Raw genomic sequence first — 24,838 nt, 5'->3', positions numbered from 1 at the left:
AGGACGGGGGCAGGGAGGGTACAGAAAAAGGCTTTGCTTCTTCTTTCAGTTTCTGGGGACTCTTCAGGCTTGCAGGGTGTAAATGGGCAGAGTCACATTCACACACACCTGCAGGGACAAGGAAAAGAGTTTACACTTGTCCTTCCTGTCGCCTACATGGGCCCCACGGGTTTTGGGGGTGAACCAAGCTGCTCCTGCCTCAGGGCCTTTGCATTTGCTGTATCCCCTTGACCATCGTTCCCCCCTTGACCATATTCCTCGCCTTGACCATGTTCCCCCCATTCATCGTCTTCCCTCCATAACTCTCTCCTCCATTTCTCTGCTCAAATGTCACCTCTTCCGAGAAGCCTTCCTTGATAACTTCACATTGCACAGCAAACTTCATACCTCCCTCAGCCTCTTCCTGCCTCCTTTTTCTGCAGAGCACTTATTATCACTGATGCATCACCAATTGCATGTTATTTTTCTTTATTATTATTGCTATTATTCTTTGAGACAGGGTCTTGCTTTGTTATCCAGGCTCAAGCACAGTGGTGTGATCAGTTCACTGCAGCCTCCAGCTCTTGGGCTCCAGCGATCCTCCTGCCTCAGCCTGTGCAGCTGCTGGGACTTCAGGTGCGTTCCACCATGCCCGGCTAATATTTTTAAATTTTTTTGTACATATAGGGTCCTGCTATGTTGCCCAGGATGGTCTCAAACTACTGGCCTCACATGATCCTCCTACCTCTGCCTCCCACTGTTTTTGTTTTGTTTTGTTTTGAGATGGAGTCTCGCTCTTGTTGCCCAGGCTTGAGTGCAATGGCGTGATCTCGGCTCACTGCAACCTCTGCCTCCAAGATTCAAGCAATTCTCTTGCCTTAGCCTCTCGAGTAGCTGGGATTACAGGCATGTGCCACCACACCTGGCTAATTTTTTTTTTTTTTTTTTTTTTAGTAGAGACTGGATTTCTCCACGTTGACCAGGCTGGTCTTGAACTCCCAACCTCAGGTGATCCTCCCACCTCAGTCTCCCAAAGTGCTGGGATTGCAGGCGTAAGCCACCACACCTGGCCTTGCCTCTGCCTCCCAAAGAGCTGGGATTATAGGCATGAGCCACCGTGCCTGGCCTGACTTAATTTTTTTAGTCTCTCCTTTCCACAATGTGTGTCCCAGGAAAGCTAGGGCATGACCGGGTTATCAGGGGCTGTAGCCCCAGCCCCTCCATCTAGTGCCTGACACACAGAGACCATAAATATTTGGATCGTGACTGCAACATTCACTGAGTGAAGGAATGAGTGAGTGAATGAATGAATGAGTGAATGCTTGAATGAATGAATGAGTAAATGAAAGAGTGAATGAATGAATGAGTGAATGAGTGAAGGAATGAGTGAATGAGTAAATGAATGAGTGAATGAATGAGTGAATGAAGGAGTAAGTGAGTGAATGAAGGAGTGAATGAATGAATGAGTGAATGAATGAGTGAATGGGTGAATGAATGAGTGAATGAATGAGTGAATGAACGTGGGCATGGGAGTGTGCATTGCAAGTGCTAGGTGCTCGTCCTTGGCTATGTGTGGATGAGGGCCAGTGACAGCTGCGATGAAAATGGCACAGACTTTGAGTGAGACTTGAGTTCCGATCCTCAAGTAAGCAAATCGTTCATTGAATTGTTCCTTAGAGTTGACTCAGTTTCTTCCAGAGTGAAATAAGACTGTCAGCTTTGCCAGGAAGGGGATTTGGGACAAAGAGGTGAGGAGGGAGCAGCATGCCCAGAGACAGGCTGAGGCCTCTCTCTCCTACTCCCCCTAGAGCCTGGGAGGCCCAGAACTTTTGGAGCTCATTCAAGGTCATGAGTTCATGAGTGGCCAGCCTCAGCCCCAGGCAGCCTGCTGCAGCCTGTGCCTCCCAGCAGGCCAGGGGCTGCACCAACTCACCGTTGCCCAAGCCCAGGGTCAGCTCGTGGTCCGGACCTGATCTCCTGGGGGTGAGGGTTGAGGCCTGGCAGATGAAAGCCGAGACATACTGGGCTTTTATTTATTTGTTTGAGGCAAAGTTTCACTCTTGTTGCCCAGGCTGGAGTGCAGTAGTGCGATCTCTGCTCACTGTAACCTCTGCCTCCCGGGTTCAAGCGATTCTCCTGCCTCAGCTTCCCGAGTAGCTGGGATTACAGGTGTGCACCACCATGCCCGGCTAATTTTGTATTTTTAGTAGAGAAGGGGTATCACCCTGTTGGCCAGGCTGGTCTCAAACATCTGAGCTCAGGAGATCCGCCCACCTCAGCCTCCCAAAGTGTTGGGATTAACAGGCGTGAGCCACTGTGCCTGGTCTTTTTAAAAAAAAAAAAAAAAAAAAAAAGACAGTGTCTCTGTCACCCAGGATGGAGTGCAGTTGCACGATCATAACTCACTGCAGCTCCCAACTCCTGGGCTCAAGCAGTCCTCCTGCCTTGGCCTCCCCGGTAGGTTGGGACTACAGGCACGTGCCGCTGCACCTGGCCTGTTCCTGCTTTTATTATCCAAGAAGTGTAGGGTCCATTCCATCTGCTCTGAAATATTTGCTTGGCAAGTGCTTCACTTCTTCTTCTTTTGTTTTTTTCTTTTCGAGACAGAGTCTCTTTCTGTGCCCCAGGCTGGCATGCAGTGGCACGATCTCGGCTCACTGCAACCTTCGCCTTCTGGGCACAAGCAATTCTCCCGCATCAGCCTCCCGAGTAGCTGGGATTACAGGTGTGCACCACCATGGCCAGCTAATTTTTTGTATTTTTATAGTGACGGGGTTTCACCAAATTGCCTAGCTGGTCTCGAACTCCTGACCTCAAGTGATCTGCCCACCTCGGCCTCCCAAAGCGCTGGGATTACAGCAGTGAGCCACCGCACCCGGCCTTTGCTTCTTTATAGAGAAGAAAAGTCACATCACCTGCCGGCACCTGCTCCCTCTGGTCCTTACTGTCCCCCACCTCCACCCCGAGGTCCTCAGCCCTGGGTGTGAGCAGCCTTGCAAGCCCTTCCTATGGTGATTTCCATCTATGTATCTCGGAGCCTTCCATGCAGAGAGATAGGCATTTGCAACAGGACCTACTCAGCAATGACAAGGAACTGCCCCACAGGGCGACACCGTGGAATCTTCCAGACACATCACTGACGGAAGGAAGGCAGGCACAGAGCACATGTTCTGGAGGATGTCATTTATACGAGGCTTGAAAACCGCCCAAGCCAGGCTGTGGTGTTGGAAGCCAGGGTGACCTCTGGGAGGATGGCGGGGACGGTAGTGAAAGGAAGTAGTGGGAAGTGGTGGGTGATGTTTACTTCCTCTCCAGATAGATGCTAGTTCCACAAGTGGGACCAGGTGCGGCGGCTCATGCCTGTAATCCCAGCACTTCGGGAGGCCGAGGTGGGTGGATCACCTGAGGTCAGGAGTTTGAGACCAGCCTGCCCAACATGGTGTAACCCGGTCTCTACTAAAAATACAAAAATTAGATGAGTGTGGTGGCTCACACCTGTAGTCCCAGCTACTCGGGAGGGTGAGACAGGAGAATCGCTTGAACCAGGGAGGCGGAGGTTGCAGTGAGCCGAGATTGTGCCACTGCACTCCAGCCTGGGAAGCAGAGTGAGACTCTGTCTCAGGAAAAAAAAAAAAAAAAAAAAAAAAAGGCTCATCGCAGACGCTAGACCTGCAGTGGTGCTCACCTGGGCATGTGGAGGCAGGCAGGGGAAGGTTCTAGTGGGGATCGTTGTAAGCAGAGACTTTTGTGGGCTCTCGGCACTTCCTTCCCTTCCTCTAGCAGTCTTTCCACTCTTGCATAACTGCCTGGCCAGGGTGCTTGTCCTGTAGACACCCCGAACCCTGGCTGTGATCTTTCCACTCCCCTCCTGTGGCCTCCCGAGACCCTGTCACAGTGCTCTGCAGACGGGGTATCCAGCAAGTTTGTTGGGTGAGCAGAGGCAGGAAGCGCTCCAAACTTGAGTTTGACCTTGTAATGACCTCTGTAGCAGGTTCACAGCCTTTTTTCAGGATGACATAGGATTTTTTTCCCCGCTTTTTATATTTATTTATTTATTTTTGGTAGAGACAGGGTCTCCAGATGCTGCTTGGCCTGGTCTCGAACTCCAGCCTCAAGTGATCCTCTCGCCTCAGCCTCCCAAAACGCTGGGATTACAGGCATGAGCCACTGTGTCTGTCCAGGATTTAATTTAATGTGTGGATGAAACAAGGTCCAAATAATTTTTTTAATTAAAAAAAAAAAAAAAGGTTGGCACAGTGGCTCATGCCTGTAATTCCAGCACTTTGGGAGGCCAAGATAGGGGGACCACCTGAGGTCAGGAGTTCGAGACCAGCTTGGCCAACATGATGAAGCTCGGTCTCTACTAAAAATTAAAAAATTAGCCAGGCGTGGTGGCGCAAGCCTGTAATCCCAGCTACCTGGGAGGCTGAGGTAGGAGAATCGCTTAAACCCGGGAGGCAGAGGTTGCAGTGAGTCGAGATCACACCACTGCACTCCAGGCTAGGTGACAGAGTGAGACTCCATTTCAAAAAAATAAATAAAATAAAATAAAGTTAAGGAAGGAAGTAATAAAGAGATAAGAGAGTTTTTTCAAGGGGAGGAAATAGAATTTCTAAAAATGTTTGTATTGTGAAATATGTCAAAAACCGCATCTCTTACCTAATTATTATAAAGGAGACAGCTGGTGAACCATCACTGGGTGTTAGAACAATACCAGGGCCCCAAGAATTCCCCCACGTCCCGAGTGCTAACAGGAAGGGCCCCTCTCACCCCGCCACCCCGCCCTATGTCAAGCACTATTCTAGGTGCTTTCTAATTACGATCACATCTTCTCCTCACAAGGAGGCTGTCAGGGAGTGGGTCCAATTTTTTCCACTTCACAGATGGGAAAACGGAGAGGAAAACAGATTGCCACAGCTGGTAAATGCAGAACTAGGATATGTTTTGTTTTTGTTTTGAGATGGAGTCTTGCTCTGTCACCCAGGCTGGAGTGCAGTGGCGCAATCCTGCCTCACTGCAACCTCCGTCTCCCCAGTTCAAGAAATTCTGCGTCAGCCTCCCGAGTAGCTTGGATTACAGGCTCACACCACCATGCCCAGCTAATTTTTGTATTTTTTGTAGAGATGGGGTTTCCCCATGTTGCCCAGGCTGGTATCGAACTCCTGACCTCAGGTGATCTGCCTGCCTCGGCCTCCCAAAGCGTTGGGGTTACAGGCATAAGCCATCGCGCCAGGCTAGAACCATGATTGAACTCAGGCAGTCTGGACCTAGGCCCATGATTTAACTGTCGCCCTCTGATGCCTTGCCCTTGAACGATGTGAATGAATGAATGAATGAGTGGGGGACGGGGGCTCATGAGGGAAGCTGTCACCTCAAGCCAGGCTGGCGGGCCGTGGGGGCTTCCAGGTCTGAGCTGCCGGTCCTGGCCTTTTTCCAAATGTCACCTTCTCCACCCTCAGGCCACTTGGCCTTCCCCAGATGGGCTGAGCTCGCCATTTCCTTAACCAGGAAATCCCCAAGGCCAGGCCAGTGGGGACCATATGGGGAGAAAGGGAGCTTGGTGTCAGGGCATGGGACCCACACGGTGCCCTCTGTCACAATTTATCAGGAGAGGAAATCTAGCAGTTCCTAGGACTGGAGCAAATCAGCCTTTGTGTGGGACAGTTCTTTCCCAGGTCTAACCTAAGCCTCTCCTGCTGCGTCTTCTTGAATGAGTGACAGCCAGGATCCATCCCCTTGAACAGCCCTGGGTGGTGGCCTCCCGGGCCAGCCCATAGGACCAGCTCTTCCTCCTGCCTAGGGCAGCAGGATGGGCTCCAAGGTACCTATGACGCTGGCTCTATGTGACCGACCCTGTATTGGCAGGCAGGTGTCAATAGGCAGAAACGCTGGCCACTCCAGCCTGGCTAACATGGTGACACCCGGTCTCTACTACAAATACAAAAATTAGCCGGACGTGGTGACAGGTGCCTGTAATCCCAGCTACTCAGGAGGCTGAGGCAGGAGACTCACTTGAACCCAGGAGGTGGAGGTTGCAGTGAGCCGAGATCGCACCACTGTATTCCAGCCTGGGAGACAGAGTAAGTGAGACTCCATCTCAAAAAACAAACAAACAAAAAAAGGCAAAAAAGAAACGTGGGCCTCTCACTGCCTCCCCAGAGACCGTCTTCCTTTAGCAACTAAATCACCTGTGCTGGGCTCTGCTTGGCAGGGTGGACCCCGAGGCCTCGGCAGAGGGGAATCAGGGACCTGCCCGTGGGAGACTGGCCCAGGACAGAGCTGAACTACAGCCCTGGGAACTCCCTTCTCCCCTAGACCTGATCTCCAGCCCTTGGCCTAGGGACATGAGAGAATGGACTTCAGGCCCTAGGCATTCAAGTCAGGGGAGTCAGACGGAGGCCCAGGCTGCATGGGGAGATGTGCAGGCCACGGCTGAGCTGTGCACGTGGCTGAAGCTTCCTGAGCCTCCGTCTTTTCATCTGTGAAATGGCACTAACCATTCTACCCACTTCATGGGCTGCCGTGAGGATTAAATAGGGTCAAGTACTAGGGTGGCAAACGTTGGCCATCACCAGATACAAACTGCGCAGGGGCTGTCTCCAAGGTGCGGGGCAGGGAAATTGCCAGGTAGGAGGCAGGGCAGCTTCTTGCTGTTTAAATTGAGCTTTGAATGAAGAAAATGTCACACGAAGGACAGCGGGCACCCCAAGTTGCTGGGACCACTGGCCCGGGGCTCTGACAGTGGGGGCAGTCTCATGATGTCCCTTGGAGAGCTGGTCTGGGTGTGGTGCAGCTGTGTGGGTGGCCTGGAAGCTTTCCCTGACATGGCCAGGCTGACAGTAACCAAGCCCATGGACAGGCTGGGCCTGTCACCACTGCACTGCACTGTGGCTTCTGGCCCAGCTCCAGGCACGACATGGGCCTTCATCAAATATGCACCACAGGAATGGGGACTCTTCAAGCCCCGCCCCTGCGGGAGCCCCACTTCCGTGCTCAGGGGCCCAGATGCCCTCTGCCACCCAGGAAGGCTAAACCCTGCAATGCACCACCACCCCTGGGGGCTTCGGTGAATTTTTTTTGTTGTTGTTTTTGAGACAAAGTCTCGCTCCATTGCCCAGGCTGGAGTGCAATGGCGCAATCTCGGTTCACTGCAACCCCCACCTCCCGGGTTCAAGCAATTCTCCCACCTCAGCCTCCTGAGCAGCTGGGATTACAGGCTCCCGCCACCACACCTGGCTAATTTTTGTATTTTTAGTAGAGATGGGGTTTCTCCATGTTGGCCAGGCTGGTCTCAAACTCCTGACCTCAGGTAATCCACCCACCTCGGCCTCCCAAAGTGCTGGGATTACAGGCATGAGCCACCGCACCTGGCGGATGGTGATTTCTATACACTTGAAACAAATTTCTGTAATGAGGAAATCATGTCCTAAGAGTCAACCAGTCACCAGGTCTGGAGTGGCCATTTCCACATCTCCCCAGCCCCAAGAAGTGCAGTCAAGTCAGCGGTGGTGCGCTCCCTCTGGGACTTGCCGAGGGCCAGGCCCCTGCGCCACTTCCCAGGGGAGATCTGGGACAGTTGCTAAGTCACACAGGCCTGGAGCCGGGGGCGGGCCGCCCGCAGACAGGCGGGACCGGTAGACGCGGCTTACTCACTGAGGGCTTACACAGGTGCAGAGGCACCACAGATCCCCATCACGCATGAGGACAACCTTGTCACCTCCGTGGGACTGAAGCTCATCTCCCGCAGGCCAGAAAAAGAAACTTGGGGCTGTGGTGTCAACACTTGCCACAGCTTCATGAACATGCACCCCGGGTTCCCTGTTCCGGCCTTGTCTTTCTGGAGACCTGCAGTGACTGCTGTCTATCCAAGGGTTTCCCCTGGAGGGTGTGGGCACCGTACAGGAGGGGACAGTTTGAGAGTCCATCGGGACAGGAGTTCAACAGGTCCTTTGGATGTAGCTAGACCTTCTCAGCCTGTGGCATTTGGGACTCTGGGAGGTGGGCCCTCTGCTCTCTTGCTGGCCCTGCCTGTGTCCACCAAATCGCCCTCACACCTCTGGAGGGGTCCTCCTGCGTGGGTCCTCACTGCTTTATGTAGCCTGAGGCATGAGCAGCCTTGAGCCCCCGCAGGAAGTGGATGCCACAGCAGGCCCCGCTATTGCTTCTGGGGAGGAAGTCAGGCAGGAAACACCTTCCCCAGCTGGGCTTGCCTCACAAGCTATGTCAGAGCCGGCTTTCCCAACACTTCCTCAAAATTGAGGCGTGGTGCTGGGCGCAGTGGTTCACGCACGCCTGTAATCCCGGCACTTTGGGAGGTCCAGGCAGGCAGATGACTTGAGGTCAGGAGTTCAAGACCAGCCTGGCCAACATGGGAAAACCCGTCTCTACTAAAAATACAAAAATTAGCTGGGTGTGGTGGTGGACACCTGTAATCCCAGCTGCTCGGGACGCTGAGGCAGCAGAATAGCTTGAACCCGGTAGGCAGAGGTTGCAGGGGGCCAGGATTGCACCACTGCACTCCAGCCTGGGCAACACAGCGAGACTCCGTCTTCGGGGAAAAAAAAAAAAAAGAATTAAGGAGGGGTGGGGGTGCGGGAGGCAGGTAGGGAGGGTGCCCAAGGCAGCTGGGGGGACAAAACATGGGCCACAGTCTGGGCTTGGTTTTTAGCCCAGTTCCCAGGGTGAGAAAGCCCCTGTGGTGCAGCCATACCAGGTCCACCTGCCCTTTGTCACTGATGGGTCACCAGGCCCCTAGGAACCTGTGATTTCTACAACCGGCTGCAAGCTGCATCCTGTCTGCCTGTGAGCCAGGAGAGCGGGCAGCCATGGGTGAAGTACAGAGAGCCAGAGCTCGCTTCCCACCATGAACCCAGGCAGGATCTGAACTCCAGGCGGGGGAAGTGATGCTTTTGAGAGTCAAGGACCCACAGCCCTGTCTGTGGTCATCTCCCTGGACTCGCAGGTCTAAGGACAGGGACAGCAGCCTCCAGGATTCTTCCTCTTCCCCATCATAGGGAAACTGAGGCACTTTGGGAGAACATCAAATCTTCAAAACACACCCAAGTCCAGAAACTGGGGCTTCCATTTAGGAAGACGAGCAGCGACCTTTGAGAAGATGGAAGTGGTCACTGGGCAGTGACTTTCCAAAAGATGCCCCTTTGGTGTGTGACCATGATCTGCCCCCGAATGGTTAAATCCACCAGGTGCCTTGAATTTACTAAGACCAGCGCTTGGAGTATAATGTGGAAACTAGAAAGGCCTGGTCCCTTGATCTTCCTCGCCAGTGGAACTTTTGATCTTTGGAGGGAAAAAAAAAAGCAGAAATGGGGGCCTGGAGGAGGCTCAGAAAAACTAGCCTACAGCCGGGCACAGTGGCTCACGCCTGTTATCCTAGCACTTTGGGAGGCCAGGGTGGGCGGATCACCTGAGGTCGGGAGTTCAAGACCAGCTTGACCAACATGGAGAAACCCTGTCTCTACTAAATATACAAAATTAGCCAGGTGTGGTCGCACATGCCTGTAATCCCAGCTACTCAGGAGGCTGAGGCAGGAGGTGGGAGGTGGAGGTTGCAGTGAGTCGAGATTGTGCCATTGCGCTCCAGCATGGGCAACAAGGGCGAAACTCTGTCTCGAAAATAAAAGAAATATAGAGACCAACCTACTTCAAAATGCAACTGAAGACACCTACTTGCACCGTATTGCTTTTTCAATCCAGACTACTGGGCTAATGAAGATTTTACTGGGCAAGTTTAACTTCCCCTTCACCCTCTGAAGAATCACATTATCCGCCTTTTAGAAATGCACTGCCTGAGGTCAGGCGCAGTGGCTCACGCCTGTTATCCCAGCACTTTGGGAGGCCGAGGCAGGCGGATCACTTGAGGTCAGGACTTTGAGACCCACCTGGCCAACATAGCGAAACCCCGTCACTACTAAAAATACAAAAATTAGCCAGGCATGGTGGTGGGTGGCTGTAATCCCAGTTACTCGGGAGGCTGAGACAGGAGAATCTCAAACTCAGGAGGCGGAGGTACAGTGAGCCAGCAACAGAGACTCCGTCTTCCAAAAAAAAAAAAAAAAAAAACACACACACACACACACACACAGCAGAAATGCACTGCCTGTTAATTAATTAATGCAGGTAGCTAAGGGCTCTTCTTTTTAAGAGACAGGGTCTCACCGTCACCCAGACTGGTGTGCAGTGGTGTAATCACTGCAGTGGCTCAAGTGATCCTCCCATCTCAGCCTCCCTAGTAGCTAGGACTACAGCTGTACACCATAGCACCTGGCTTAAATCAAATCCTTTGTGTGTGTGTGTGTGTGTGTGTGTATATATATATATATATATATATATATATATAAAATAAAAATACGTGTATATACCTGAGGCCAGACCAGCCTGGCCAACATGGTGAAACCCCATCTCTACTAAAAACACAAAATTTAGCCAGGTGTGTTGGTGGGTGCCTGCAACCTCAGCTATTCGGGAGGCCGAGGCAGGAGAATTGCTTGAACTTGTGAGGTGGAGGTTGCAGTGAGCTAGGATTGCATTACTGCACTCCAGCCTGGGGACAACAGCGTAAGACTGTCTCAAAAAAAAAAAAAGAAAAAAAAAAGAAAAAGAAAAAAAATGTGTTATGTACACACAGAATTTTTGTAACGGATTGAATCATGAATCTCCTTGGCAAGTCTGTGACCTCACAAATGAGTGTGAAACCAGTAACTGAATGGAGATTTCATGGAAGAGCTGGGCTTTCGCCAACAGCAGCCTTGCCATGGCCCTGATTCTCCAGGATTGGTGCTGGGAGGTGTGGCAGAGGGTGGCACGGCAGGGCACGTTTTAAGGACACGTTCAAAGAACTGTGAGATGCTATCAGAGAAGCGGTCTCCTCCCAGGTTAGCAGGCAGGCGAATCGTGAGATCAGTTTCCCTTTCTGGCAGACGCGGATAGGGCACGGCAGAGGCAGGGACCACGCTGAGAACAGAAGAGCCTCAGAGCCAGTGTTGGGGCTCAGGCAGGAGCGGCTGCTGCATGAGCTCTCGATGGCAGGGGCTTTTGGCTCCCAAAATCGTATGTGAGCTGCTCTCCATCCACAGCTGGCTGGCCCAGAAGGGTGGGTGGGGGCCCTGGTCCAGCTCAGAGGAGACGAGCAGCAGTGGTCTGAAAAACACCGCAAGTGGCACTGTCCCCGGGAGGCCTGGCGGGCTCTGCCCAGCGCCAGCCTCAGCCTCAGTCTGCGTCCCACCTACGCCGAGCCACCCCCAAACTTCCCCAGACAGAACCATGAAAACAGCCGAGAGAGCAATGACTTAGTGTGTGAAAGGCATGGATGGATTTTATTGATTACCCTATATCTACAATTTGAGGTAAAATAGAAGCAACACATAAAAGGGCCTATTTCTGCTACCATGTCATATAATTCTCCATTGTGAATATTGTGATAAAGCTACTGAGAACTATGCTGTCACAGAGCCTAGCTTCTTGTAGAGCTGGTATTTTACAACTCGCATTGCTTGTGAAATCTCAACACATGTAAGACTCTCCTAGGAAGGCGCAGAACGTCAGAGGTTGCATCCTCAGCCCCCTGATCCCTCCTCCCTCCCCGTGCTGGCACCTCAGGGTTACAAGAAGAACTAGGAAGTAATGCCGGCCATGGCGACCCCTGGAGAGGGGACCGGCTAGAACCACGTTCCTAAGAATCCACGCCACAGCAGGTCCCGCGATGTCGGGGCCTTAGTGTCATCGAGCTACCCCCAATCCTCAACCCGATCTTCAACTTCTGGTACACCATGCATTTTATTTGGACGAAAAGTAGAAGTGGAAGAGGTTCTCTCTGTATTTACTCTGTAATTCACACGCTGAGATACTGACCTCTGACTGTTAGGTGATCCAGATGGTTTTGCTTTTAATTATGATAAAAAAACATAGGAACCATGAGAGATAGCTTAGGAAAAGGTTTAGTCAAATATACAGATAGGAACTGTTCACTCAGTCATTAAGGAGAGCCGTGAACAAAGGATCATTTAAATGATTTTTTTTTTTTTTCAAATAGAAAAACTAAAGAACTGAACTATCACAGGAATTTTTCTTCACTGCAGAAGCTGAGATGTTCCAGTAGGAGATATCTTCACTTGATTGGAAAATAAACACCATAACTCAAGGCTCTGCTGAGTACATAAAAAATCTGGTGAGATTCATTCCTGTCATTTTCCCTGTCGTTTCCCAGCATTGCTGTATAATCCTGATAATACATTCCCAAGTACACCAGCCATTCCAGACCCACAGTCACTCTGCTCTTTAATTCACAGAACTGCTGAAAAAGTAGACATTTCTATCTAAAAGTAGAAAAAAAGGTTTGTATAGAAGGTATTTCTGTTATACAAGTATATTACACAGCTTGGGGAAGTAACACGTCCGAAAAGCTCTTCTCAACCACTGATACTTTAAGCTAAAATAGGAGAGAAAACAAACAAGCAAGCAAACAGGTTAATCTAATTACAGGAATTTAACAGTCACGAATATCACAACTTAATTTGCAAATTCAGGTAACAATGACTTGGATTCGGATGCATTCATAAAGCGGGATGAAACCTTAAGTCCATGAGCTGACAGGGTAAGGCAAATTCCAGTACAACAAGTCTCTGGATTAAAAAAAAAAAATCCATTGTCAAAGTTTCCTGACTTCGGGTCTCAAGCTACTGCTCCTGTTATAACTTGGCCAAGCTTAAGAAATCTGGAATAACAGGATCAGACTTGTGAACTCAACTCTGCAAGATGAACAATAGATCTGCAGCTCTGTGAGACTCTGTAAAATACTATTACTACGGGAAAAAAAAAAGTCTAATGATTCTGACTCATAGTGAATTCCAATGAGAAGGACAACGTTTACTCTATAGATTAGAAACAACATTCTTTTTAAGGCAAAAGTGCTTTTACATCTTTGACTGAGAGACATATATTGATCCAAGGAGAATCTCCCTGTTGAACCTTCTAGCTTAAACATCCAGGAAGGCTCCCACCTGGCTCCCACATTCCCTGAAGGCAGGGCCACCATCTTATGTGGAAATGGGGAGATCACATTAGCTACGCATATGCAGGGGGTTCAGATGGACACCACACGGCATCCCTGACACAGAAGCTGATTTACCCTAGGAGGGAAGAGGTCTACCACGTGGGGTCTGGTTCTTGCTTGATCTGAGAGCTTCCATCAGTCTCTTTTATTTCTATCAATGGAAAAAAAATGGTACCAATTAATCATTTTGCAGACCTGCTCAATGATAAATCCATTTGTACCAAACTGTTTACTAAGATATGGTTTAATAATAAGAAGAACAAGACACCAAACATCAAAAGAGCTTCAGAGAGAAGTCTCTTTAGCAATACATTCAAAATTTTGTTACTTAAGTTTTCAAAGTAACAAACATCTCCTGGCTTTTACGCATTTAAAGGACACACATTATGTTATCTAGGTTATGTAGCAGAGTCATTCACAGAGAATTTACCAAGTCATCTGGGGGAAATGGAGCAAAGGCAGCTATGCCTCATCTCGCAACAGCATAACCTGCAAATCCAATTCACCCAGAAGAAAGAGAGCAAAACCACCACTCAATAGTTTAAACACACAATCCTTTGTCCTGGTAAAAAGTCTTGGCTGGGCGAGGTGGCTCGTGCCTGTAATCCGAGCACTTTGGGAAGCCAAGGCTGGTAGGTCACCTGAGTTCGAGACTAGCCTGGCCAACATGGTGAAACCCCGTTTCTACTAAAAATACAGAAATTAGCCAAGCATGATGGTGCAGGCCTGTAATCCCAGCTACTCGGGAGGCTGAGGCAGGAGAATTGCTTGAGCCTGGCAGGCGGAGGTTGCAGAGATCACGCCACCTCACTCCAGCCTGGGTGACAGAGCGAGACCCTGTCTTAAAAAAAAAAAAGAAAAGATGGCCGGGCGCGGTGGCTCAAGCCTGTAATCCCAGCACTTTGGGAGGCCGAGACGGGCGGATCACGAGGTCAGGAGATCGAGACCATCCTGGCTAACACGGTGAAACCCCATCTCTACTAAAAATACAAAAAAAAAATAGCCGGGCGAGGTGGCAGGCGCCTACTGTAGTCCCAGCTACTCGGGAGGCTGAGGCAGGAGAATGGCGTAAACCCAGGAGGCGGAGCTTGCAGTCAGCTGAGATCCGGCCACTGCACTCCAGCCCGGGTGACAGAGCAAGACTCCGTGTCAAAAAAAAAAAAAAAAGAAAAGAAAAGAAAAGAAAGAAAAAGAAGAAAGAAGAAGTTTTAAGGACTTGCAGGACCACCCCACCCTTTTACCTTCTGTGGCTGGAACTTCCAACTGGCTTGGTTCAGCTGATTCTAAAGAGAAACACAGAGATTGATTTCCACATTGTCCAACAGCTGCTTTATACTATGAAAGAACCCAGGAGGAGGAAGAGAAGAAAAGCCCTCCAGACTCTGTACAAACACAGGTGCATGATGGCACAATGCCCACAGTCTTGAGGTGGAGCACACAATTATCCAAGTGTACTTTCAAATTTCTGTTTCTCAAATGCGGTCCTAAGTTTACACATACAGCTGAAGTCTGAAAGAGCAGTCTTAACATAGCTCTACCATGAAAACAACAAGTGCCTTAGTTAGTTATGCTTTCTTCCTCATCCTTCTGTTTACTCCCTTTAATAAAAGCTTTTCATTACTGTTTTGTTTTTGTTCATATGTTTGTTTTTTTGAGACCCAATCTCCCTTTGTTGCCCAGGCTGGAGTGCAGTGGCGTGATCTTGGCTCAATGCAACCTCCACCTCCCAGGTTCAAGCAGTTCTCCTGCCTCAGCCTCCCAAGTAGCTGGGACTATAGGTGCCCACCACCACGTCCGGCTAATTTTTGTATTTTTAGTAGATATGAGTTTTACCATGTTGGGCAGGCTGGTCTCGAACTCCTGATCTCAAGTGATCCACCCGCTCCGGCCTCCCAAAGTGCTGGGATGATAGGCGTGAGCCACCGCGCCTAGCCTCATTACTTTCAATGACTCACATAGCACCGGGCCATTCCACTTGTTTTTTAAGGAATTTTTTAAAAGCACAATCAGTACATTTATACTCAAGAATATTTTGCTCAATGACTTATGGCAGACATTAGAAATGGACGGCATAGAGTCAGGTTAAAATGACGAGCCTCTTTCTCTGCCATTTCATCCTATCCATTAATCCTGGGGTTCCTGATGTTAGGCCTGAGCTGGGATAGGGGGTACAAATGGTTTGCAGCCCCCTGTTCTCAATCAGGACCCACAGCTTGAATTTATGTTTTGATCAGCTGTCAGACCCAGGAGTGAAAACCACAGAGCAGCATGTGTGCGCTGTGTAACTGAGTCCCCTCAGGGCAGGCGACGGAGCGGCAGGAGTAGCTCCAGGCCCTCCCCTGCCTCGCTCACCTTGTATCACGGGGCCTTCTGACTCACTCTGATCAACCAGCTCTGAAAATGAAGCAGATCAGTTTAATAATGTAAGGACGTGTTGTTCCCTTTGACAAGCATTTTAACATACATTTGCTCAAGATGAGAAGGATACAAACCTCAGAGTTCTGATATGGTCCTCAGAATCACTAATTCATAGTAATTACCATAAAACTCTTATTCCACACTACCGCACAAGAACAGGAACAAAAGAGAACATTTTATTTATTTATGTATTATTTATGTAAATAAATAATTTATTGAGACAGAGTTTTGCTCTTGTTGTCCAGGCTGGAGTGCAATGGCATGATCTCAGCTCACTGTAACCTCCGCCTCCAGGATTCAAGCAATTCTCCTGCCTCACCCTCCTGAGTAGCTGGGATTACAGGCGTCTGCCACCACGCCCAGCTGATTTTTGTATTTTTAGTAGAGACAGGTTTTCACCATGTTGGACAGGCTGGTCTCAAACTCCCAACCTCAAGTGATCCGCCTGCCTCAGCCTCCAAACTGCTGGGATTACAGGCGTGAGCTACCGCTCCTGGCCTCACTTTTATACATTTTTAATAATAAAGTTAAGGGAACAAAAACACACTCGCAAAATTAAGTTTGGCTCAAAATACTATTGAAAATGACATCAATGTTAAGGGATTGAAAGGACATTTGTTCACCCGCTCGGCAATATTTGAAAGCCCAATGTGTGCCAGACACTGTGCTGAAATAGTAATAGAAGCAGGCACATTAAGTGACTTACTTTGGCACGAAATCCAAGCACAGTAATTATAACAGTCATAAAAGCAGTAATAAATATAGATTGTATTCGCTGAGCACATACCGTAGGCTAAGCACATACTATAGGCTAGATGCTGTTTTAGGTTAGGGGGCTGCAAACTCTTTTCTTACAGAGCCAATTAGTAAGCATTTTAGGTTTTGCAAGCACACATTTGCTGTTGCCACCTCTCAATGCTGCCATAAACAAATGAACACGATGGTGGTTTCAATAAAACTTTATGCACAACCCTCGGCAAGAGCTTGCTGACACTTGTTCTAGGTGCTTTCCATCTACTGGAATGACTCCCCCAGAATCAGTGCTATTATTACCATTTTATGATTAAGTGCATCAAGGACAGGAAAAGTTAAGAAGCTTGAAGAATTTTACAACTTGGAAGTGCCTGGTGTTTTTACTGAGGGCTAAAGTAAGTATCTGGCATGGCTGCTGACGTAGGTGAAGTAACGTGATATACTTTAAGCATACATACACACTCACGCACACATGTCAGACCCCAGGGCAAAAACAAAAACACTTCACAAAATACTCACGGTTATTTATCACAAGTCCTGGAAATGGTCTAAAGAGAGAAACAAATTGTAAAGTATAATAATTTATTTTCACTCTATAAGAATTTACAGGTATAACTGTCTATTCAACTCATATCTAGCCCATGTCATTTACGTACTGCAGTGAGAAGTATTATCCACGACCTTATAAACTTATGGAAGAGATAGATAGGTATGTGTCCATAATAAGAACACTGTTAGAAAATGTTACGCAGTAAATGGAGGAAAAACAAAAAACAGAAGCGCAGAGCAGGGAACAGAGTGATTCTAAGTTCAACGCACAGAAGAACGGAAGGGGCTTTTTGCCTAACTCCTGGGAATGATATGGAGAATGACGGTGGGTGAAGCAGAACAAAAATATGAGATTTTGAGGGAAAGAAGGTTGGAAGAAGACGAGTGAATGAGAAGAAACCTCAAGAGGATTTATTATGAGATTTCTGAGTGCCAGTCCTAAGAGATTTGAACTAGAGACAGTGGCAATTTGATGATGATCTGATTGGGTAGGTTGAGTTGTAGCTAAGTTTCTGGGGCGCTGGAAGAAAAAGAGGAAGATAACCTGGGGTTGGTGCTCAGGTGGGCGTCTCTTTTTTTTTTTTTTTTGAGATGGAGTCTCGCTCTGTCGCCCAGGCTGGAGTGCAGTGGCGCGATCTCGGCTCACTGCAAGCTCCGCCTCCTGGGTTCATGCCATTCTCCTGCCTCAGCCTCCTGAGTAGCTGGGACTACAGGCGTGCACCACCATGCCTGGCTAATTTTTTGTATTTTTAGTAGAGACGGGGTTTCACCGTGTTAGCCAGGATTGTCTCAATCTCCTGACCTCATGATTCGCATGCCTCGGCCTCCCAAAGTGCTGGGATTACAGGTGTGAGCCTCCGCACCCAGCCTAGGTGGGCATCTCTTATGGTAACAAGGACACAGGAAGGAATGTGGTGCTCAAATGGTGTTAGAGGGTGAGTACAATCATCATGCCTGCTCTACGGGAGGGAGCTGACACTCTCCGACACTCTCCGTGGTAACAATGGTCACTCTCATTTACAGACAAGGAACAGAGTGACCAGGCTAACGAATGGTTGATGCGAGGTTGAATCCGTCTGACCCAAAGCCTGTGACACGGCGCCCTAAGACAGAGGTTGGCAAAGTTTTTCTTTCTTTCTTGAGATAGAGTCTCACTCTGTCACCCAGGCTGGAGTGCAATGGCATAATCTCGGCTCACTACAACCTCCACCTCCTGGGTTCAAGCGATTCTCCTGCCTCAGCCTCCCGAGTAGCTGGGACTACAGGCACTCACCATCATGCCCAGCTAACTGCTGTATTTGTGTAGAGACAGGATTTCACCATGTTGGCCAGGCTGGTCTGGAACTCCTGACCTCAGGTGATCTGCCTGCCTTGGCCTCCCAAAATGCTGGGATTACAGGCATGAGCCACTGTGCCTGGCCAAAGTTTTTCTATAAAGTGCTAGAGAGGAAATATTTTAGACTTTGGAGGCCATGCTGTCTCAGTCCCAGCTATTTACTCACTGTGACAGGAAAGTAGCCATGGATAATACGGGCGTAGCTGTGTTTCAGGAAGTCTCTAAAAATAGGAGGCTGGCAAACAGTCCTGGTTTGCCAACCCTTTGCCAAAGAATTAAAAGAGTCGGCTTAGGCAGAGGCACATCTAACATTCTACTGATGAAACAAGTTATATTTATTTGTTCATTGCATAGCATAGGAAGCCTGATTCGATGACTACCTGTGGCTGAATTTTAGATGAGTCAGCCTCATGAGCTCCAGATTCGTTCCTGTGACTGAGCAGAAAACTCTCACTTACCTAATGACCGTGAATTTGATAAACTCGGCAGAATCTAAGATCCTTCTCATGGAGCTGATTTCCAGGTAGCTAGGGGCTTTGAAGGATACCCCCGGCGGCATGCCATCAACCACCACACAGCCAGGGTTAATTGTGATTTTCCTGTAGGGAACTTTCACAGGAAAACCCATACCAATGGCTTCACCTACAGAGACAGTGAGACAAACAGCGCAACAGCACCGATTAACCCACTGCCTTAAAACGTCTGTCAAAAGCACCAGATCAACATTTATTTTAAAGACTGTCTCTGCTGTTAACTAAGGTCTTTGTACACTTCAAACACATTTAAATATGAACCTTAAAAAAAAATTTTTTTTGAGACAGAGTCTCACTCTATCACCTAGGTTGGAGTGCAATGGCTTGATCTCAGCTCACTGCAATCTCTGCCTCCCGGATTCAAGCAGTTCTCATGCCACACCCTCCTGAGTAGCTGGGATTATAGGCATGTGTCACCATACCTGGCTAACTTTTTGTATTTTTTAGTAGAGACAGGGTTTCACCATGCTGGCCAGGTTGGTCTCGAACTCCTGGCCTCAACGAATCCACCCACCTCAGCCTCCCAAAATGCTAGGATTACAAGCGTGAGCCACACTGCCAGACGGTGAACCTTAAATTCATGAACTTTTATACTGACAATCAATAATATAACACTAATGGTATCTTATTAAATAAATTTAGCATAAACAAAACACTTACTTTTAAATTTTAATTCCTTTTCTACAGGAGGATTACAACCACCTAACCATCATCTGCTGAAAAGATCTTACTAAAACAAATCTCTTTGCTTATAGCAACTGTACTTTCCAAATGCAAAACTTACCAAATTTCCGACTAAAGAGGTCATTCACTTGTTCTCTTAGCTGTCTAGCTTTTTCAACTTTCGAGAGTCTTTCATTATCATCATCTAAAACAGTTCAGAGAAAACCCAAAACTTAAATACTGCTTTTTTTTTTTTTTTTTTTTTTGGGTAAAGAGATGGTATCTCACGATGTTGCCCAGACTGGCCTCGAACTCTTGGGCTCAAGCGATCCTCCTGGCTTAGTCTCCCAAGTAGCCGGGACTACAGGTACAAGCCGCTGCTCAATGATGCACTTTTAATCCCAATTTATAGGAGCTCTGTGTAATGTTTTCAAGCATTTGCCATTTTTAAATGATTTAAGTATTTGAGCACTTTGAACTCAATTAAATTTGAAATTGTTTAAAATAATGCCTAACTAAAAATATTACAAACTTATTCTTGTTATAAAGACCTTTACCTGCTGATTTTTTTTTTTTTTTTTTTTTGAGACGGAGTCTCGCTCTCCCGGGCTGGAGTGCAGTGGCCGGATCTCAGCTCACTGCAAGCTGCGCCTCCCGGGTTTACGCCATTCTCCTGCCTCAGCCTCCCGAGTAGCTGGGACTACAGGCGCCCGCCACCTCGCCCGGCTAGATTTTTGTATTATTTTAGTAGAGACGGGGTTTCACCGTGTTAGCCAGGATGGTCTCGATCTCCTGACCTCGTGATCCGCCCGTCTCGGCCTCCCAAAGTGCTGGGATTACAGGCTTGAGCCACCGCGCCCGGCCTACCTGCTGTTTTATATAGATTTTTTATTACCCAGAAGGAGTATCGCTCTGTCACCCAGGCTGGAGTACAGTGGCACCATCTTGGCTCACTGCGACCTCTGCCTCCCGAGTTCAAGCATTTCTCCTGCCTCAGTCTCCCAAGAAGCTGGGATTACAGCCACGCACCACCACGCCTGGCTAATTTTTTTTGTATTTTTTTTTTTTTTTTTTTTGAGACGGAGTCTTGCTCTGTTGCCCGGGCTAGAGTGCAGTGGCCGGATCTCAGCTCACTGCAAGCTCCGCCTCCCGGGTTTACGCCATTCTCTCGCCTCAGCCTCCCGAGTAGCTGGGACTACAGGCGCCCGCCACCTCGCCCAGCTAGTTTTTTTGTATTTTTAGTAGAGATGGGGTTTCACCGTGTTAGCCAGGATGGTCTCGATCTCCTGACCTCGTGATCCACCCGTCTCGGCCTCCCAAAGTGCTGGGATTACAGGCTTGAGCCACCGCGCCCGGCCTTTTTTTGTATTTTTAGTAGAGACAGGGTTTCACCATGTTGGCCAGGCTGGTTTTCAACTCCTGACCTCAAGTGATCCTCCCGCCTCAGCCTCCCAAAGTGCTGGGATTATAGGCATGAACCACTGTGCCCGGCCTTATATAGACCCTTTTTAAGGAACAGACTAGACACATTTGTGTGGTTAACAGGATTTAGCTCATGCCAAGTGCCAAAACTTGCGGGAGCTGTTTGGAGAGCAACTGTATTTGGAAGGCAACTGCTGTAGGGGTCTGGGAGGAGCGCCAGGCAATGTGTAACATATCCGAGTACCTGGAGGAGCTGAGCAAACCTCTCTAGCTGGGAGAGTCCAAGAGGCCCTGAAGAGACCCCCACAAACGATGATGGAAGCAGAGAAATCATACCTGGAATTGTCACCTGAATGATGTTAAGGTCTTCTACACCTGAGGCAGTAGTATTAACGTTGGGTGATGAATTTATTTTTCCTGAAAATAGAAATTTAAAATCAGAATTTGTAGAAAACATGGTCAACATCTCTAATAATCATGCTGTCTGAGACTATTTGATCTCAGTCCTGTTCAAGGTTCTTTCTTTCCATGGTACATCATTTCAGGAAGACATGACGCCCCCTGAAGGGCTGCTTTTCACTGTTTTTCTCTTCCTGGTGGTGCTTAGGAGAACATCACACACAAACAGAGCCACCCAACTATTAAAGAACTGAAAACTGTGAAATAGCCCAAACTACAACTTTGAATGGGTTTTCCTTTTTTTTCTTTTTTCTTTTTTTCCTGAGATGAAGTCTTGCTCTGTTGCCCAGGCTGGAGTGCAGTGGTGCGATCTCGGCTCACTGCACCTTCCACCTCCGAAGTTCAAGCGATTCTACCATCTCCTCAACCTCCTGAGTAGATGGGATTACAGGCGCCCGCCACCACACCTGGCTAATTTTTTATATTTTTAGTAGAGACAGGGTTTTGCCATGTTGGCCAAGCTGGTCTCGAACTCCTGACCTCAGGTGATCCACCCGCCTTGGCCTCCCAAAGTGCTGGGATTACGAGTGTGAGCCACCACACCTGGCCTCCATGGCTATTCTTTATTTTTTTGAGACGGAGTCTCACTCTGTTGCCCAGGTTGGAGTGCAGTGGCCGGATCTCAGCTCACTGCAAGCTCCGCCTCCCGGGTTTACGCCATTCTCCTGCCTCAGCCTCCTGAGTAGCTAGGACTACAGGCACCTGCCACCTCGCCCGGCTACTTTTTTTTTTTTTTGTATTTTTTAGTAGAGACAGGGTTTCACCGGGTTAGCCAGGATGGTCTCGATCCCCTGACCTCGTGATCCACCCGTCTCGGCCTCCCAAAGTGCTGGGATTACAGGCTTGAGCCACCGTGCCCAGCCTCAATGGCTATTCTTTAAGCAATGTTTGTAAACCACAGCTGCATGGTGCACGCCTAAGAGCGTGTGTTCTATAGCAATGAAAATACAGAAAATACACTCACTGGGAGGGCTCTTAGAGGAGGTGCTCTCCTTAATCGCCGTCTCAAACATTTCGGGCCTATAGACAAAAGAGGGAAAAAAATGTGCTGATCAAACAGTAAAACTCTGACGTTAAAATGTAAACAACTCAAAGATTTACAAACCAGTAACTCTGTAAAGTCTAAATTCAATTCTTAGTCATGAAGAACAGAAATCACATGGTTATCTAAAGAACCACAGCCAAAAACACAAACCACAATTGTAAATCTAACATCCATCGCTGCCTCTCATTGGCCGCCCTTCCCCTACACTGGTTTTATTGGCATCTTCTTTCCAAGGCTAGAATGTATGCTGAAAAGAATCAGCGCCAGACTTGAGGATGGAAAGAGAAAACGCCCGACGTGCGCAGCACGGAAACACAAGATGGGCTGTGAAAACAGGAGCACTTGAGGCTCTTGCTCCGGAAGTGGAAGCAGAGGGCTTAGGGGCTGCCAAACTTCTGCAGACCTGGCCAAAAGTATAAAAGGTGGGCCACTGGCCAGGCGTGGTGGCTCATGCCCGTAATCCCAGCACTTTGGGAGGCTGAGATGGGCAGATCACGAGGTCAGGCATTTGAGACCAGCCTGACCAACATAGTGAAACCCCATCTCTACTAAAAATACAAAAATGAACCGGGCGTGGTGGCACGTGCTTATCATCCTAGCTACTTGGGAGGCTGAGGCAGGAGAATCGTTTGAACCCAGGAGGCGGGATTTGCAGTGAGCCTAGATCACGCACCACTGCACTCCAGTCTGGGGTACAGAGCAAGACTCCGTCTCAAAAAAAATAAATAAATCAAGAGGTGGCCATTATGCTTGGCAAGGCCAGCTTTGCTTGAGAGCATCCCTGGGTGACTCAAAATTAAGCCTAACACCAAGTAAATGAAACCTAAAATTCATTTCAATTGATTTCAAGTAATTCATGCGCATTAGCATGTACTATAAAACTCCAATTATTCTTATTTCTTTTTTTTCTTTTTTGAGACAGTCTCACTCTGTCACCCAGGCAGGAGTGCAGTGGCACAATCTCGGCTCACTGCAACCTCCACCTCCTGGGTTCAAGTGATTTTCCTGCCTCAGCCTCTCGAGTAGCTGGGATTACAGGCGACTGCTACCACACCTGGCTAATCTTTTTTTCTTTTTGTATTTTAAGTAGAGACGGGTTTTCATCATGTTGGCCAGGCTGGTGTCGAACTCCTGACCTCAAGTTATTTGCCCGCCTTGGCCTCCCACAGTGCTGGGATTTATGGCCGCACCTGGCCCATTCCTATCTATTTCAATTATGTTAGCCTAACCCACAGATGTTCGAGCAAACAGGAGAAATTAAAAATATTCTGTTAATTTGGAGAAATAAAAGTACTTTAGAAAACTGAACAGCTGCTGAGATTCCTCAGCATCAAGCAGTAACAACATTCAGCAACCAAAAGTCGTTATCTCTCTAGTATGGAGGAGTCGTCCTTCCCTTCTAGTAGCAGCATAAGGAAAATTTCTTTTTTTTTTTTTTTTTGATCTCTTTGGTACGCTGGAGTCCTCCTTCCCTTCTACTAGCAGCATAGGGAAAATTTTTCTTTTCTTTTTTTTTTGTTTTTGAGATGAAGTTTTGCTCTTGCTGCCCAGGCTAGAATGCAATGGCACGATCTTGGCTCATTGCAACCTCAGCCTGCCGGGTTCGAGTGATTCTCCTGCCTCAGTCTCCCAAATAGCTGGGATTACAGGCACGTGCCACCACGCCCAGCTGATTTTTATATTTTTAGTAGAGACGGGTTTCATCATGTTGGCCAGGTTGGTCTTGAACTTCTGACCTCAGGTAATCTACCCACTTTGGCCTCCCAAAATTCTGGGATTACAGGCGTGAGCCATCGCACCTGGCCGGAAAGTTTTAAACATAAGAGTGCAGCATAAAAAGGAGTTTTTCTGACTCCAGAGCTCATTCAGCCCTGCCACAAACATGAACCCACACACCCATCTCCCAGTGTCAAACACGATCAACTCATGCTAATCCCACTTCATCCAATTTCCTTACTTTTTAATGATGAATTTAATTTTGGCTTTGTTTCTGAGTATCTTCTCCAGCCTTGGAATGCCAAAAGTCGATGGTCTTCGGAATGGCACGCCCTCAGGTAAGCCTTCCACGTAAAAGTCTTCCGGGAAAGACTCAAATAATGCGAACGGCACCTTCACGGCTTGTTTAAGGCCAAGAGCTTCCCCTGCAAAACAGCCGCGTACACAGAACAGAACATGGGCGAAATGACGCCACTCAAGCCCGAAAAACCCATGCGTTGCCAATGACAGGGACACTCCAACGCTCAGTATCCCCCTCTGCTCCCTTCTACTCCCATGAAGGCACCCTGCGCTGCAGTAAGAATGTTTCAAAATAGACCTACCGCACTTCTCATTGAAGAGATTTTCAACTTTCTGTTTTAGGTCCGTGATCTTGGCATTCCAGGCCTCTGTATATAAAACATAAGATAGTTAAATTGCAATACTTATCACGGTACTTATCAATACACACTCACAGACGGGAATGTTTCATCCTATTTGTGCATCTTTTTGTTTGTTTGTTTTGTTTTGTTTTTTTGAGATGGAGTTTCGCTTTCGTTACCCAGGCTGGAGTGCAGTGGCGCGATCTCTGCTCACCGCAACCTCCACCTCCCAGGTTCAAGCAGTTCTCCTGCCTC

At 48.4% G+C, this 24,838-nt stretch overlaps 1 protein-coding gene across 6 annotated transcripts in view; it reads right to left on the bottom strand.

Annotated features, from left to right (window-relative positions):
* Positions 1-11,285: 11,285 nt before the first annotated feature.
* GTF2I (general transcription factor IIi) overlaps positions 11,286-24,838 on the bottom strand; it is a 115,041-nt gene continuing 101,488 nt past the window's right edge. For all 6 annotated transcript variants that reach the window (XM_033192904.1, XM_033192907.1, XM_033192905.1 and 3 more), the window contains 11 exons: positions 24,545-24,610; positions 24,184-24,367; positions 22,146-22,201; positions 21,059-21,139; positions 19,422-19,505; positions 18,563-18,746; positions 16,739-16,767; positions 15,401-15,442; positions 14,290-14,331; positions 13,124-13,199; positions 11,286-12,424 (listed from right to left, as the gene is read on the bottom strand). In XM_033192904.1, coding sequence (XP_033048795.1) covers positions 13,141-13,199; positions 14,290-14,331; positions 15,401-15,442; positions 16,739-16,767; positions 18,563-18,746; positions 19,422-19,505; positions 21,059-21,139; positions 22,146-22,201; positions 24,184-24,367; positions 24,545-24,610 — 827 coding nt within the window. In that variant the 3' untranslated portion in view covers positions 11,286-12,424; positions 13,124-13,140. The remainder of the gene's footprint in view (positions 12,425-13,123; positions 13,200-14,289; positions 14,332-15,400; positions 15,443-16,738; positions 16,768-18,562; positions 18,747-19,421; positions 19,506-21,058; positions 21,140-22,145; positions 22,202-24,183; positions 24,368-24,544; positions 24,611-24,838) is intronic.

Source organism: Trachypithecus francoisi, unplaced genomic scaffold (genome assembly GCF_009764315.1).
Source record: "Trachypithecus francoisi isolate TF-2019V2 unplaced genomic scaffold, Tfra_2.0 Lachesis_group4, whole genome shotgun sequence".
NCBI lineage: Eukaryota > Metazoa > Chordata > Mammalia > Primates > Cercopithecidae > Trachypithecus > Trachypithecus francoisi.
Note: the sequence above shows the minus strand (reverse complement) of the source record. Positions and strands in the feature narration are given on the sequence as shown.